Source organism: Trichosurus vulpecula, chromosome 2, assembly GCF_011100635.1.
Source record: "Trichosurus vulpecula isolate mTriVul1 chromosome 2, mTriVul1.pri, whole genome shotgun sequence".
In the NCBI taxonomy this organism is placed as follows: domain Eukaryota; kingdom Metazoa; phylum Chordata; class Mammalia; order Diprotodontia; family Phalangeridae; genus Trichosurus; species Trichosurus vulpecula.
This window is the reverse complement of record NC_050574.1, coordinates 52,215,917-52,231,863: the sequence shown is the minus strand read 5'-3', so window position 1 is coordinate 52,231,863 and position 15,947 is coordinate 52,215,917. Positions and strand designations below refer to the sequence as shown.

Genomic DNA, 15,947 nt, shown 5'->3' with positions numbered 1-15,947 from the left:
GGGGAATACAGAACAAAGAACACAATAGGATAGATGACATCATGTGATCAAAAGTAACATGACTGGTTACAGAAATGGGGCTCAGGGAACAGGATGATTGGTTGGAAGTTTGGTAATGGGGACTAGTAATGACCCCACCCCCTTCTCTCACAAGACTAAGAAGTGATTATTGTCTGAGTGCTGGTGGGAGATAGTGGCTCAGACTTCTGCACAGCAAACTAGACATCCTTGAAGGCTAGCTGGGTGAAGTAAAGACATCAGACCCAAAGTCTTTTTCTGTTCATATACCTTTTCTAAAACCAGTTAAATTCTTTGAGTGAGAGAGTGGATTTTTCCAACTTAACCTACTTGCAGGCCAGTTGAATTCTGAACCAAGATCAGAGAAAAAGAAACATGACCTAGAAAGTTGCAGAACAAAATTGATTACTTGTAAATAGGGTCAACACATAAATTAAACCAGATCAGTTTTAATCTTTTCATCAGTAATAGAGAAATACTAGAATCCATTCCGGTAAAATCAGGAATAAAACAAAGGTGTCCATTGTTACCATTATATTTGACACAATTCTGAATATGCTAGTTATAGCAATGATATATGAAAATAAATGGAGGGGATAAGCATAAGCATAAGAAAAACTAATGTTATTGATTTTTGCAGATTATATGCTGTTTTACTTAGAAAATCCTAGAGATTCAACTAAACAAATCCACTGAAACAATAACCCACAAAGTAGCAGGATGTAAAATTAACCCATTTAAATAATCAGATTTTCTGCATATTGTTAAGTAAACTCATCAGAGGGAAACAGAGAGATTCCATTGCATTTGGTTGCAGAATTTATAAAATATTTAGAAGTCCACATACCAAGGAAGAAAGAGAATTACAAAAATATAAAAAGAAACCACTCTCTACAGAAATACAGACCTAAAAAGCTCGAAAACTATTGTTTGCATTTCAACCTGCCAATATAATAAAAATGACAATATTATCAAGTTAATTGAGCTGTTTATTGCCATTTCAATCATTTGGTTAATTTATAGAATGATACGAAATGATAACAAAATTCATTTGAAAGAACAAAAACATATTACTTTCATATCTCAGAAGTTAAAAAAGTAAGGATAGGAAAGAAATAGCCTTTTCAGATGATAACCATATTATAAAGCAATAATTGAAAAATTATATGCTACTAGCTAAAAAGAACTAGAAAACTCATAGTGGAAAAGATTACATGAATAAAACCTAGATGAACATAGGAAGAGTTAAACCCAAGTATCCAAAGGACTAAAATAAAGACTTGCTATTTGAAAAAAACTGCAGGTAAAACTGGACAGCAAGTTGGCAGAGATGCATTTTAGATCAGCGTATCACACCATATACCAGAATTTCCTTCAAATGGAAACAGAATCTGCTGTGATGTGCAAATCAACTGAGATAAAGAAAAATAATTAAATTTGTTGACATTCAATAAACTTCAAGATTTTTTACATCTTTGAAGACTTTCACTATGTATGATGCCCTTCTTCTGCATGTTTTACATGATTTAGCACTGAATTGACCAGATTTTTCACACATTCTTTAATTCTTCATCTTGAAAGTACACTTGTATCACATTGTATATGAAGTGTACTTTGGATAAACAGTACATTTTTTTCCAAGTTCAGCTATGCTGATAGACAACCCATGGATTTTCATTGGGTATTTAAATCAGGTGATCTTCCAGGTCACTGAAGAATGCTGATGTGGTATTTTGCAGCATTTCTGCCTCAGACACCTAGGAGCTGTGTGATCCTAAGCATGTCACCTAAATTCTCTGAGTAACAGTTTCCTCATCTGTAAAATGGGAATAAACATGTTACATACCTCACAGAGTTGCTGTAAGGACCAAGGGAGATAATGTATATGTAAAGGACTTTGAAAATTTTAAGCCACTTTAAAACTCTTCTTCCAAAGGCCTGAATTGGCTTCAGCCATTCCTTTTTTGGTAGTCCTCTGCTCATAGTGTGAGTCCTTCACAGACTGGTAAGAGACAAAGCTGTCAGAGGAAAGGCCTTGGACCCTTTCCCTGCAAGGCCAACATCCATCCACATGAACATGGACCTTGGTGCTTTGTCTCAGTGTTTGTTTTCTTTTAGGTGAAGGAGATAAATTTAGAGGCTCTGACTTTGTGGGTATGGAAAAATCAGGAGACCAAAGCTCCAGGAATCTGGACTCAAGGAGCGGGAGTCCATGGCAGATTTTACAGTCAGTCTACTACTGATGTCCTGAGAGCCAAGGAAAGACCTTCAGGTCCCAATGGTGCCTGAAATAAAAATAAACATCCTTCAGTCAAGCCTCATCTAGACGGGAACTTGATGGGACCAGTGCTATGTAGAAATTCTTCATGACACAGAAACTGTAACAGCACTAATCGTATCAGAAACAAATTAGAGAAGCAAGAAAGCAGATTCTTTTCGTACCACCAAGGAGAGGGGAAGTGTTCTTGACCAAACAGTGGATAGAGAGACTCATGGGACATCAAAAGGACAACTTTAATCACACTAAATTGAAAAGATTTCATAAATAAAGTTAAAAAGAAGAAAAGAAAATGTTTTCATAAAAAAACCCCAATGAAGCTAAAATTAACAGGAAAGCAGGAAAATGGGAGAAAATTATAGCAAGTTGTGCTGGTAGAAATCTCATTTCTCATATATATAGAGAACTGAGCTAAACTGAAAAGGTGATGAGTCATTGTCCAATTGGTAAATGGCCAAAAGGTATGAATAGGCAGTTTTCAGAAGGAGAAATCAATGCTATCAATAAACATATGAAAACAAAATGCTCTAAATCACTATTTATTAGAGAAATAAAAATTAAAAGAACTGTGAGGTACCACCCCACACCTATCAGATTAATAAAGGGACAATTATTGGTGGGGCTATGTGTGGGAAGACAGGCACACTGATGTCCTATTATTGGAGCTGAGAATTGATTCAACTATTCTGGAAAGCAGGTTGGAATTATGCCCCAAAAGTGACTTAACTGTGAATACCCTGTAACCCAAAATGATCAAAGACCAAAGGAAAGGAACCATGTGTAGAAAAATGTTTACAATGGAACTTTGTGTTTTAATAAAGGGAATAGCGCTTAATTGCGGAGTGGCTGAACATAATATCATATATGAATGTAATGAAATACATTTTCTGTTCCCTAAGGAAAACAGAAAGTGTTAGATTCAGAGAAATCTGGGAACATTCCTATGAACTGAGGCAAACTGAAGCAAGCAGAACCAGGAAAATAATTTATACAGTGACAAGATTGTAAAGGGGAACAACTTTGAAAGACTTAAGAACTCTGACCAATCACTCTTCCAGCACTATGATAGAGCCTGCTTTCCATCTTCTGAAAGATAAGTGATGGACTTCAGAGGAGTAGGAGGCATACATTTTCTGAGAAGGCTGATATATAGATCTTTTCTTCTTGACTATATTTATTGTTGGGAGGTAGTGCAGAGGGAATGTTGTTTAGACACTTTTTGGGGAGTTGGGGTGGGGTGGGGTGGAGGAGGCGGAGGGGGGAGTTATGACTGAAGAAGGGAGTAATAGTGGTTCCCTAAATAATGAAACATTTGCAGTATACAGAGAAGAAAGCAGATGGAAATAGAGCTACAGATAAATAGAACAGGATTGGAATTATCCTGTTAAATTTGTTCTATATTAAATACAATAAGCCTTACATAATTGAAATTTGTGGTTTCACATGTACTTCTCTTTTTCTGTAGATGTGATCATGTTTGTTGATGTCTGTCAAGTTCATAATAATTTTAAAAGATTTTACGGGGCAGTTTTCTGGATTTTGGAATGATACGAGATATTGACACATCACCCGTATCTCCCACTGCATGGCCGCGTTCATTAATTTCCTGCTTGGCTGATGAAAGGGAGGGGGGAAAGTAGGGAGACTGAACATGAGGCTCAGGACTCCTGGGACCTCAGAACTGCTCTCCCACGCCTGCCAGATTACTGGGTCCCTGCCGGGGGGATAAATGATAACCTAGCCTGGAAGCTTCAGTCCTTCCCTGCCCAGGGCTTTGTGATTCCAGGCTGGGACCGGAGCAAACAAGACCTAGGTTGGAATCCAAGCTCAGGGCGACCCCAGGCAAATTGCTTTCTGTCCCTGAGCCTCAGTTCCCTCATCTGAAAAAGGAGAGTGTTGGACTAGAGGCTCCCTTTAGGCTGCTTCCCGCTCCAGATGCCGGGATAACAGAGAAGGGTCCGGGGTGGGAACGGGGCGCCCAATCCCAGGACCTTCCTCCCGAACCACGCCAATCCAATGAGCATCCAAGGCTGTTCCAGACTCCTCCGACTCGCAGCACCTGATGCAGGAGGTCCCTGTGAGAGGGCCCTCGCTGTTCTCGCCCCTCCCTCCCTGGGACTTGGGGGTGACGTCACGGGACGGGGCAGGGCAGTGTGGGAGTGTGTTGCTCCAGTGCATAGAGATCCTCCTCTTCCGAGCCTCCAGGGCACAAGTGTCTGACCTGCTCCTCCTAGTGCAGCCGCCGCGATGTCCTCCACAGCTCAGACTCTGGTCCGGCCGGTCACCGTGCTGGGAGCCATGGAGATGGGTTTGCGCATGGACCGGGCATCCAGCGAGACCTGCATGCAAGCTTTCCTGGAGCGCGGCTACCGCGAGGTGGACACGGCCTACGTATATGCCAACGGCAAGTCCGAGAGCTTCTTGGGCAGCATGAACCTGGGGCTAAAGGACGGCAGCAAAGGAGGTAAGCCAATCCCTGCCCTGCCCACCGCACCCTGCCACGAGACCCGGGGTCCGTGCCACCCGGCTTCGTGCGTCTTGAACCCACGCCACCCCACACCTGGCAGGTAGGTCCTGAAGCCGGGAAGCCTAGACCCTCCCTGACGTCGCAGTCTGGGGGGTGCACCCTTGAGCGCTTGACCCTGACACTGGGCTCCGAGGCAGATGCAGCCCGGACCTCCTCATCCGGGACTTGCATCCTCAGTCCCCTGGACCTGGGTCCTCTATCCCTGCCCCTGCAGATCCTACCCCGCCAATGCATTGTGTTTTGCGTCCCCTAACGCCTTTGCACCCCCAGCTTCCACCTGGCCAGTGAGTGGGTCCAGAGGCCATGCAGTCCAATCTCTGAGACCTGCTGCCGCCTCACCTGCACAGTGTGATTAATCTCTGGCCACTCCCGCCTCTCCGAAATAACTTTGCCTCAGCCAATCTACTGGTCCCCAAACACTCGGATTTCACTTGGCACCTGCCTGTTGTCTCTGAGAGGGCCCTTGCTCCCAATGTGTCCTCAGTGCCTTGAGGATCGTCCCCAGGCCGTAACTGGATTCTAATCCACATTAGTCCCTCTTTGTCTAGTAGCCTTCCTATGGGCTCCCTGCCCCTAAGCTTGTCCCCGAGTACTTCTTTCCAAGCCTGCCAGGCTGAGTTAAAGTTCCTGGCCAAGAGTAAGGGCAGGAGAACTTTCTGAGCATGGATGGAGCTCTCCTGGTGGTTTAGTCCAAGTCAGGCCAAGGACTTTTTCCATTTTTCCAGGAATTGTTCATAGACCAAGGACATTGGGGGTTGGGGTGGAGAGAGTGAAAAGTCTGTAGTGTTCTTTCTCCAGTTTGTGATGCTACTTAGGGCCTCCATTGGGGCAGGAGAGATTCAGGGAGAGTCTTCCCTTCCCTGAATGGGGCTTGCGGTGCCTTCCTGGGACATGGGACTGCTGGGCTGTCCTGACCACCCCTGCTTCACTTCAGCAAACTGAATGAGCCCCATTTACAGCCTCAGTCCTTCTGTGGCTACTCTCGCCCCAAACTCCTCCCTCCCTGAGTAGTTCTGTGATCTGCTGCCTACTCAGATTTATAGAATGTAAGAGCTGGAAGAATCCTTAGAACCGACATGGTTAGAGCTCAAAAGAACCTTAGAAAGTAAAATGTCAAAGAAAGAAAAAGAAAAGAAATAAGAGAATGTAGAATGTCAGGACTCAGGGAACTTAGAGATCATCTTTATCTCAGCTCCCTATTTTACAGAGAGGGAAACTGAGGCCCAGGAACTGAAGTGACTCCTCTAAGGCCACATAGTGAATGAGCTGCAGGGATGGGACAGGACTTGCAGCCCAGCGGATCTTTCTATCACATTGTCTAATTTGAACATTGCCTATTTCTTCCTGGTGTCCTGGAAGGAAGGAGGGTTTTGGGATTCAATATTATAAGGGCTGCCAGGTGGTGCAGTGTATAGAGCACCAGGCCTGGAGTGGGGAAGACCTGAATAACATCTGTCCTCAGACACTTCCTAGCTGTGTGACTCTGGGTAAATCACTTCACCCTGTTTGCCTCAGTTTCCCCATCTGTCAAATGAGCTGGAGAAGGACATGGCAAACCACTCCAGTATCTTGGCAAAGAAAACCTCAAATGAGGTCATGAAGGTTCAGACACCATTGAAGGGACTGACCACACACATTATAATTCAATATTCTATACAGCTGGGTTCAAATCCCAACTCTGAACTCTCATTGTGACCTTGAAAAAGTACTCGAACCCTCTTGGTATAGAATCATCAATTTAGGGACCGAAAGGACCTTAGAGGTCACCACATTCCAACTCTCTCCTTTTACAGATGAGGAAACTGAGACCCAAAACGCTTTTTTTTCCCTTGCCTATAAAGGGACAGTTTCAGGCTAAATGCTCTCTATATGCCTTCCAGCTCTAAACTTGTGTTCCCATGATCCATGAATTCTCTTTCCAGCTTCTTGCTGAACAGGACCCTTTAAGCACCCTTCCTCTCCACCACCTCTTTCCCCACCCCCACTCCCCAATTGGGCTGGGTCCTATCCCTCAGATTGTAGCTGTAGCTGAAAGCAAAATTCCTATCAGCACCCAGTCTCCTTCCTGGCTCCTGAGAGAGGAAGGATGGAGCATGGAACTGAGTAGAGGAAACCACCCAGGGGACTGGACTGCCTTACATGGGCTGCTGGGAATCAGGAAGAGCTGAGTCCTAATCCAGTGTTGGACATTTACTAGTTTATAACCCTGGGCAAGTCACTTAGTCCATGCTTGCCTCAGTTTCCCCAACTGTTAATTGGAGATAATATTAACACCTTCCTCCCACAATGTTTGTGTGGATCAAATGAGACAATATTCGTAAATTATCTGGCACATAAGAGGTACTTAATAATGCTTCGTGCCACACTAGGCAGGTGACTCAAGTGTGGGAGCTCAGTAACAGGTGTGAGAAGTAAATTTAAAATGTCTTCTATGAGGAGTAACCCTGACAGACTTTGCTCTTCTTAGCAACACAAGGTGCAAAGAAAACTCCAAAGGACTCACAATGGAGAATACTATCTACCTCCAGAGAAGGAACTATGAAGTATGAATGCAGATTGAGGCACACTTAATGCTCACCTTTGTCCCCCCTTTTTTCTCTCTTTTGTGTTTGTTTTTGGGGTTTTCTTTTGGTTCTGTTTCTCCTTTCTCAGGATTCATTCCATTGGTCATAATTCTTCTCCACAACTTGACTAGTGTGTAAATTAATTCAATGAGAAGTTATACATGGAAGATATATGGGATTCCATGCCATCTTGGGGAGGGAGGTGGGGAGGGAGGGAAGAAAATATGGAACTCAAAATTATGTAGAACCGAGTGTTGTAAACTAAAAAAAAAATAAAAATTAAAAAAAAATAAAATGACACCTTATTGATTGGTTCAGACCAATGTGGAGTTAAACTTGGCCTTTGTCCTCTTCTCCTGACTCCCCCATCCCTAGATCCATTCCCCCACCCCATTCACAGGAACACTAGATCTGGAATTTGAGATTAGAGATCATTTGGTCCAACCAACCTCCTCCTTGTTGGGACAAAGAAACAGATTCAGTGAAGTGACTTGCCCAAGGTCACAGAGCTAGTGAGCAATAAAATCCCTTCTTTGACAGGTGAGGAAACTGAGGCCCACAGTGATTAAGTGATTTGTCAGAGGCTGCACAGGTCATCAGTAGCTCAGCCAGGATTTGTAGTTGAGCCCCGACTCCAAATCCTGAATTCTGTCCTCCATCACACACACACACACACACTGCCTTTATGAAAGCCCATGTCGGGTGACCTGGACAAGTCATTTTTCCTCTCTAGATTTTGGTATTCTCAATGGTAAGATAAGACATTTGGACTAGATCAGGGGCTCTTAACCCTGGGGTCCAGGGATAGCTCTCAAGGAACCTGTGATATAGGGCAATAAAATCCCATCTTTCTTTTCACTAGCTTCAAACAGAAATTTAATATTAATTTCTTTCAGTTATTTAAAAACATTATTCTGAGAATGGGACCATGGGCTTTGCCAGATTGACATAGGGGTCCATGAAGGAAGGAAGGAAGGAAACAAGCAATAATTAAGTGCCTACTATGTGCCAAGGACTGTGTTAAGCACTTACAAACATTATTTCAGTCCTAGCAGGTGGGTGCTATCATTATTATGGTTCCCATATTACCCTTGGGGAAACTGAGGCAGATAGCATTTCCAGGACCTGGTCAGAATGACACAGCTAGTATCTGAGACAGAATCTGAACTCAGCTCTTCCTGACTCCAGTCCCAGCAATTAATTCACTGTACCACCTAACTGCCTCTAAAACCTGCCTCTAAAAATTACAGTTGATGGGAAGGCTCCCTGGGGAGGGGAGGAGGGATCCTGGGGAAAACTATGAGGAGGTAAAAAGAGAAGACATCAATAAAACCATTGAAATAAACGTCAGCTGTTTAGACACAGGGCTCAGCAGAGGATTTCTCTCTCTTGCTTGAACTGAATTGAATCTCAGCCATTGCTACCACCTTCTTTCTCCCTAAGTGAAAATTGCCACCAAAGCCAATCCCATGAATGGAAAGACCCTCAGTGCCAGCAGTGTCCGGTCCCAGTTGGAGGAGTCCCTGAAGCGGCTGCAGTGCCCCCGAGTGGATCTCTTCTACCTGCATTTACCAGATAAGAACACCCCCCTGGAGGAGACCCTTCAGGCCTGCAATGAGCTACACAAGGAGGTAAGAACATTGGATGGCAGAGAGGGAACTTTATGGTAAAAATGTGAGAGGAGGGAGGGTCCTTAGAACACAGAGTGTCAGAGCTGGGCAGGGGGGTGGGCTTAGAAGCTGGAATGTTAGTGCTAGGAGGGCCATTGGAAGACAGGATGTCTGAGCTAGGATGGCTCTTAGAACAAGGAATGTCAGAGGTGGGAGGGGTCTTACAAAACAGAATATCAAAGCTGGGAGGGCCCTTAGAAATCTGGATGCTAGAGCTAGAAAAGCCTTTAGAACAAAGTTAGAGCTGAATGGGCCCTTAGAACACTGAATGTCTGAGCTGGGATGGTGCATAGGACTCAGGATGTCAGAGCAGGAAGGGCACTTAGAATACAGAATGTCAGGTCTGGAAAGACCTTGGAGCTTTCATCAATCATTCAGGATCCTTTATTAACCACTTACTGTGTGCCAGGCACTATGCTAGAGCTGGAGATGAATGAAACAGTCCCTACCCATGAAGACATCATATTTCCTTCCTCTCTCCCTTTCTCCCCTTTTTCCTCCTCTCCCTCCCTCCTTCTCCTTCCTCCCACTGTCCCCTCCCTCCGTCTCCCCCCTCTCTCTCCATTCTTCCCTCCTTCCCTCCCTCTTTCTCTCTTTCTCCCCTGCAGGGTAAGTTTGTAGAGCTGGGCCTCTCTAACTACACCTCCTGGAGAGTAGCTGAAATCTGCACCCTCTGCAAGAAAAATGGCTGGATTGTACCCACTGTGTACCAGGTGAGCATCTGTCTGAGATCAGGATGTTGCTGGGCCTCCTGGGGGCCCTTCTTGGTCACTGGGTTCCCCTGGCCCCAGGGGCAGGGAGCCTTTCTGCCATCGAGGTCAAAGGAGGGAGTGACCAGCCCCATGTCACGGGGCTAGTAAATGGCCAAGTTGGGCCATGAATCTAGGGCTCTTACTCCCAATGCTTTGTGGTAGAAAGAACCCTGGCTTTGGACACGGAAGACCTTGGTTCAAATCCTGACTCTGCTACTTCCTGCCTAGTGACTTTTTCTCTGGGCCTCAGTTTTCTTGTCTGTAATGTGAATGAGTTGGACTGGCCCTCCAGCAATTGAGCTTGGCTTGTGACCTCTCCTGACCTGGGCTTGTTTGGGGGCTTGTCCCTTCCCTGAACTTCCCTGACTATGCTGTCCCTCACTCCTCACAGGGCATGTATAACTGTGTCACCAGGCAAGTAGAGAGGGAGCTTTTCCCCTGCCTGCGTCACTTTGGACTGCAGTTCTATGCCTTCAACCCTTTGGCTGGTATGAGTAAAAGGGGGGAGGAGACCCCAGAGTCTCTGGAATGGGATAACAGAATGAGGAAATGAAGTCAAGAGATCTGGGTTCAAATCTATGCTTTGACATTAATAGTTGTGTGTCTGTGGGCAAATTGCAACCTCTTTGGCTCTCTGGCCAAAGTCGTGGAAATAATATTTACCCTAACTACCTCATAGAGTTACTATGGGATGGCAGTTTTTAAAGATAAAGAACGCTCCAGAAGTCTGAATATATTGTGGCTTCCCTTAGACCTACTAAGTCACTATTTTGATCTCAGCGTGAAGGGGAGTGGGAGATAGACAGTGTCCAAGGATGGTGGGGGGTCCCAGTGGGGTCAATTGGAAATGGGAGAAACAAATCTATTGTAAGGGACCTTGTGGGCCACATAGTAGTATAAAGTGGGACATTATCTGTTTTCTTATATTTTTATTTATTTTGTTAAATATTTCCCAATACTATTTCAATCTGGTTTTGCCCCTTTGCCCCTAGAGGAACTAGTCTTCTCCTCTCCCTCCCCTCCCAGTTTAGCTGCTCCCCACTCCCAGTGCTCGAATTATGAACCTATGAACCCTGGCCTTCATTCCGGAATGGGGCGTGTCACTCTCCTGCCCCTTGCCCCACTCACCATCCTTTTCCCACCAGAATGCTCCTTCCTGGCCATGTCTCTCATGTTGCTTCCCTGGTTAGAAAATAAACTTTTTTGAGGGAGGCAGGCAAGGCAATTGGGGTTAAGTGACTTGCCCAAGGTCACACATCTAGGAAGTGCACTTGCCTGAGGCTGGATTTGAACTCAGGTCCTCCTGACTCCAGGGATGGTGCTCTATTCACTGCACCACCTGGCTGCCCCTGGAAAGTAAACCTGATGAGGGCAGGGACTGTTTTTGCCTTTGGATCTGCACCTGTAACGCTTACTCTTGATTGTTCTGCAATAGTTTAATAATGTGTAGCACATGCTTTTCCATGGGTCCCACTTCTTCCTGGATTGCTGCCAAGTTGGAAAACACAACACCACCCCTCATGCAGCCTTTTGCCTTTTACTGAGCTCTAAACCCTCTGGGTATCCTTAGTGCTCTGTGGAATCCCTGAGATCTGACTGTCCATCCTTTCCACAGGTGGTCTCCTGACTGGCAAATACAAGTATGAAGACAAGGACAAAGAGCAGCCTGTGTCCCGATTCTTTGGAAGACCTGTATCTGAGGCCTACCATAAGCGGTGAGCTGCATATGAGTGGGTCAGAGATGGCAGACTGTTCTGATCACTCCCAGATCCTTGGATACTCTTTCCTGTTGGTTGGGACCCTGTTAAACTGTCCTGAATCCAGTGGTTCTGGCTCCCGTGGGGTTAAAGGATTGTAGGAGGGAGAAGAACTTAGAAATCACCTCCCTCTTTTTACAGATTAGGTAACTGAGGCACAGAGATGAAGAGCCTGGCTGATTGTCACGGAGCTAGTTGGCAGCTTGCTCTCACATATGAACCTTCTTTTTCTAAATGCATTGGTCATTCTGCCATAACAATCTGCCCTTGACATAGCTCTTGCCTGTCCGAACTGACTTTCATGGCCAGAACTTCAGGGATTGAGCTTGGAACTAGGACTCCCTAGCGCTTAATCTGAGCTTCACATCTTTCCTTAGAGAGGACAGATGATGAAAAAAAAATGTTGGCCTGGAAATCTAGACCTGTTGTCATCATTAACTGGCTCTGAGACCTTGGATGTGGCATCATCTGTGGTTCTCCTTTTCCCCATCTGTAAAGTGGGTATGAGCCTTTGGTCCACCTGTCAGGAAGCCATCTCACACCTCAATGGTAGGATGACCTTCGATGCCCTCTGGTCCAACCCAGACCTGAACAAGAGACCCTTTGAATCCATCCCTGACAAGTAGATCTCCAGCCTCTGCTTGCAGACCCCACACCCCAGTGAGAAATCCAGGCAGCCCCTTCCCCTTTTGGGCCCCTGTCTTTGTGAGGAAGGTATTCTGACATGAGACAAAATTGACCTATTTGAAACTGTCCACAGGACAGGCTCTCACATGTATGACACGTGCTCTTGTGCCCTCCCAACTGGCCCCAAGTTTAGACCAAGCAGATCCAGTTCTCTTAGCCCTTCTTTGAGTGTCTGCCATGTCCTAGAGGGGTCTCCCCATCCTCTAGACACTCAGTGTCCTTCTCAGAATGGGGCAGCCAGTCCTAAAATGGGCCCTCTGTGCTGCCTCCTGGGATGAGATGGGTGATTATGGGGACGAATGACCCCAGAGGAATAAAGGTCTTAGATAACATGTGCCCAAGGCCTGTGTCCCACCCTCATGAATTGTGCATTGCATGGTAGACTGAGCATAACCTTAGGTCACTTTGGGTGCTTTGGGATCTTCACTGGGGACATGCAGCCCCACTTGGAGGTTTACACGGGACAGTACCTGTGGTCACCCTATGAGTAGTGGCTGGTGGAGCCAAGACTGTAACTTGTCCTAGGCTGACTGACTCCATCTGGGCTCCTGTGATTGGGAGCCTGTGTTCTCTGCCAAGCTGAGCCCCCACACAGACCTTGTTGAGGCCAGCCTGAGGGCTCTGACCACTGAACTCTCTGCCCATTCAACACAGTTACTGGACGGTACTTCACTTTCAAGGCATTGCTCTTGTGGAGAAAGCCCTGGCAGCATCTTATGGGGCCAACCCTCCCAGCATGACCTCGGCAGCCTTCAGATGGATGTACCATCACTCCCAGCTGCAGGTAATACCCGTGGCGCCCCAGGAACCCATCCCTTCCCATGAGTCGTGAGCTCTTTAGGAGGCTGGGCGCATTTACAGCTTCTGCATTACTTTGAGGATATATCCTTTACTTCAGAAAAATGTCTCTGCTGGAGTTTTCTGGCTCTTGATCCAATCAGATTTTTAGCAAAATTGGATAAATGTTGTTTGAACATGACTGGTTAACAACCACTACAAAGTATAATTCCTGAAGTCCAGAACTGGATAAGGGGTCCTTTTGTAATTTATACCTTGTACACAAAAGCCATCCCTTGACATCTTGACTCAGCTTTCTCCATTCTAAGGGTAAGGGGAAGGGAACAAATATTTACATGGCACCTACTGTGTGCCAAGCACTGTGCTGAACAGTGTTCAAATATTCTCTCATTTGATCCTCACACTAACCCTGGGAGATCCGAGCTCTTATTATCCTCATTCCACCTTTGGGGAAACTAAGGCAGACAGCAGTGGAGTGACTTGCCCAGGGTCACACAGCTATTCAGTACCAGGTCTTCCTGCTCTATCCACTGGTCCATGGGGCTACTTTGGAATTACTTCTTATAATCTTCCCATTTTCCTTTAAATTATTTCCATTTGTCTACACCTCTCTCCAAACATAATGTCCCATAACAGTAGCTGGTCAGAGAGGACAGAGAGCTGGCCTCAGAGTCAGGAGGGCTTGGGTCTGAGGCCCACCTCAGGCCCTGTTATTGGGGTGTCCTTGAGCCCCTTCTTCCTGTAAAAGCTCCAAAGAAGCTTGTCCCCTGTGGGCTGGAAGCTGCCTCCTTGTGGATTTGTACAACAGTCTGTGGGAGCCCTGGGGACCACATGGATTTTCTCCTTGTGGCTCCTCAATAGTTGCTTTCCCCCTCTTTGTGTGGCCATACTTTCACTTCTATGAGGACCTTAGAATCCAAACACAGAAGTGAACAATACTCCTTGCTTTCCAGGAGATGCCTTCTCCTGAGGGGGAGGATGCACACATAAGGAAAGATAGAATTATGTGCCCTTGAGAATGCAGTCACAGTTAAGAGGAGCAGGGAAGGCTTCCAGGAGGAGGTGGCATTGGTGCTGAGCCTGGAAGATAGCTGAGTACTGTAGGAAGTAGAATTGAGGACATTCCAGGTGTGGGACGTGACCCAAGCAAAGGAGATGGAAATCAGGTTGAGAAATAAAAGACGATCCAGCTTGGTGGGAAGTATGGAATAATGAGAAATATGTGTGAAAACTTAGGCCAGAACCTATTGAGCATAAGCCCCCTTGGTCACATTCTGAAGCCTACTGCTGTCCACCTTGTGTCTTACCATTGCCCTGGGGTGGGGGGAAAGGCCTGAAAATTGGGGAGTCTTCCTAGATTGTGACCTACTATTAGTAACCTGGGAACATCAGTCAGAATATTGGTGCTAATGAGATGATAGACTTTTGTGTCAGGGAGAGATACAAGAAGTTAGATGATGCTTGCCTTCATGACTCTTCCAGTCGTAAGGACATGCAACCTGCATACATAGCTTGCTTTCTTCCTCCTCTCCTGACAGGGTGCCCTTGGAGATGCTGTTATCCTGGGCATGACCAGCCTGCAGCAGCTGCAACAGAACCTGGCAGCAGCAGAGGAGGGCCCACTGGAGCCTGAGGTGGTGAAGGCCTTTGATGAGGCCTGGAAACTTGTTGCCCATAACTGTCTCATCTACTTCTGGGAAGTCTATCCCTGGGGGAGGAGAGTAGCCCCCTCATTGATCCTGGCTGTCCCCATGCTGTCAGCCCCATCAGCCAGCCTTTGCCTTAACCTGCTGCAGCCTAAGCTCAGTCTTTTAGATTGTCCCTCTTCTCTGAATCCTTGGTTTTCAAGCCTCCTTCCTGGAGGTGAGACCTCTAGCTTTCTGCCCTACTGTTCTTACTGTTGAGAAGGGTGAGGGCCAAAGCTATCTTTGTCTTATCCTGTTGGAATAAAAGCCAGATTTGCACAAGAGAGTGGCCTGGAGTGAATTATGAATGGGGCTCTTCTGGGGCCCTTGGTGGGAAGGGGCCTAAGATGAAGATTGGGATGAAGATTTCCCTACCTAGTGAAGGAACTGACCTCAATCAGGGAATTTCACACTTTATTCAATGGTCCCCTAGATGCACACACTATAAAATGCTATATAAATTATTGTTCAGCTCCCTGTGGCTCAGGTTCCTGAACTCTCCCCTAGGCCAGGGATGAGGAACCTGTGGCCTCCAGGACACATGTAGCCCTCTAGGTCTTTGGCTGTGGCCTTTAGACTGAGTTCAAATTTTACATAACATTTTCTTAAGAAGATTTGTTCTGAGGGGCAGAGCCAAGATGGCCAAGTGAAAACAGGGTCTTACCAGAGATCTCTCACAAGTTCTGTCAGATTCCTATAAGAAAGTGAATCTGAGCATATTTGAGAGAGTTAGAAACTGGGAGCAGTCTGAGTGAGGCAAAGTTCCAAGCCAGGAGAGTCTGAAAGTCCGTCGGGTCAAATCTGTAGGCTGGGAGAGCTCTTGGCGAGCAGAAACCAATGTGGGAGACATTCTGAGAGAAATCTGGGTGCCCAAAACCAGTGGAGATCCCCAGGCCTCCCAACACAGAACGGCAGTCTGTGGAAGCGAGAGAGGCAGCAGTTCAACACCACCGGCCGTGAGACATCAACTCCTGAGGTTTTCAATCCAAAGGAATGAAATGCATCTTCTTGAACTTCCAGGAGACATAATGGCCAGTTAAACGGCTCTAATCCCTCCCCACCTGACCCAGAGAATTCCTCGGGAAAAAACGCTGGAATAGAGGAGACAGAAGTGGGGCTTCAGTGGCCTAGCAGTGGGAGTTCCTGAGTCCCAGAGGGGCAGAGCCACCAGGGGTCAACACCAATAGCCCAGTCGTACCCTTGCACCCCCA

At 46.2% G+C, this 15,947-nt stretch overlaps 1 protein-coding gene across 1 annotated transcript; it reads left to right on the top strand.

The window, feature by feature from the left end:
- The first annotated feature begins 4,501 nt into the window (after positions 1 to 4,501).
- Positions 4,502 to 15,020, top strand: LOC118839486 (aflatoxin B1 aldehyde reductase member 3-like). The gene is made up of 7 exons (XM_036746954.1): positions 4,502 to 4,760; positions 8,831 to 9,018; positions 9,666 to 9,770; positions 10,201 to 10,297; positions 11,425 to 11,524; positions 12,908 to 13,037; positions 14,590 to 15,020. Exons 1-7 carry the CDS (start codon positions 4,544 to 4,546, stop codon positions 14,953 to 14,955), a joined length of 1,203 nt encoding a protein of 400 aa, XP_036602849.1. The 5' UTR covers positions 4,502 to 4,543; the 3' UTR covers positions 14,956 to 15,020.
- Positions 15,021 to 15,947: the final 927 nt, after the last annotated feature.

Excerpts from the sequence above, each read along its gene's own strand:
- LOC118839486 (XM_036746954.1), top strand. The coding sequence starts at position 4,544 with ATGTCCTCCACAGCTCAGACTCTGGTCCGGCCGGTCACCGTGCTGGGA. Across the intron at positions 10,298-11,424 it reads TGCCTTCAACCCTTTGGCTG|GTGGTCTCCTGACTGGCAAA; the intron begins GTATGAGTAAAA and ends TCCTTTCCACAG. Across the intron at positions 13,038-14,589 it reads ACCATCACTCCCAGCTGCAG|GGTGCCCTTGGAGATGCTGT; the intron begins GTAATACCCGTG and ends CTCTCCTGACAG.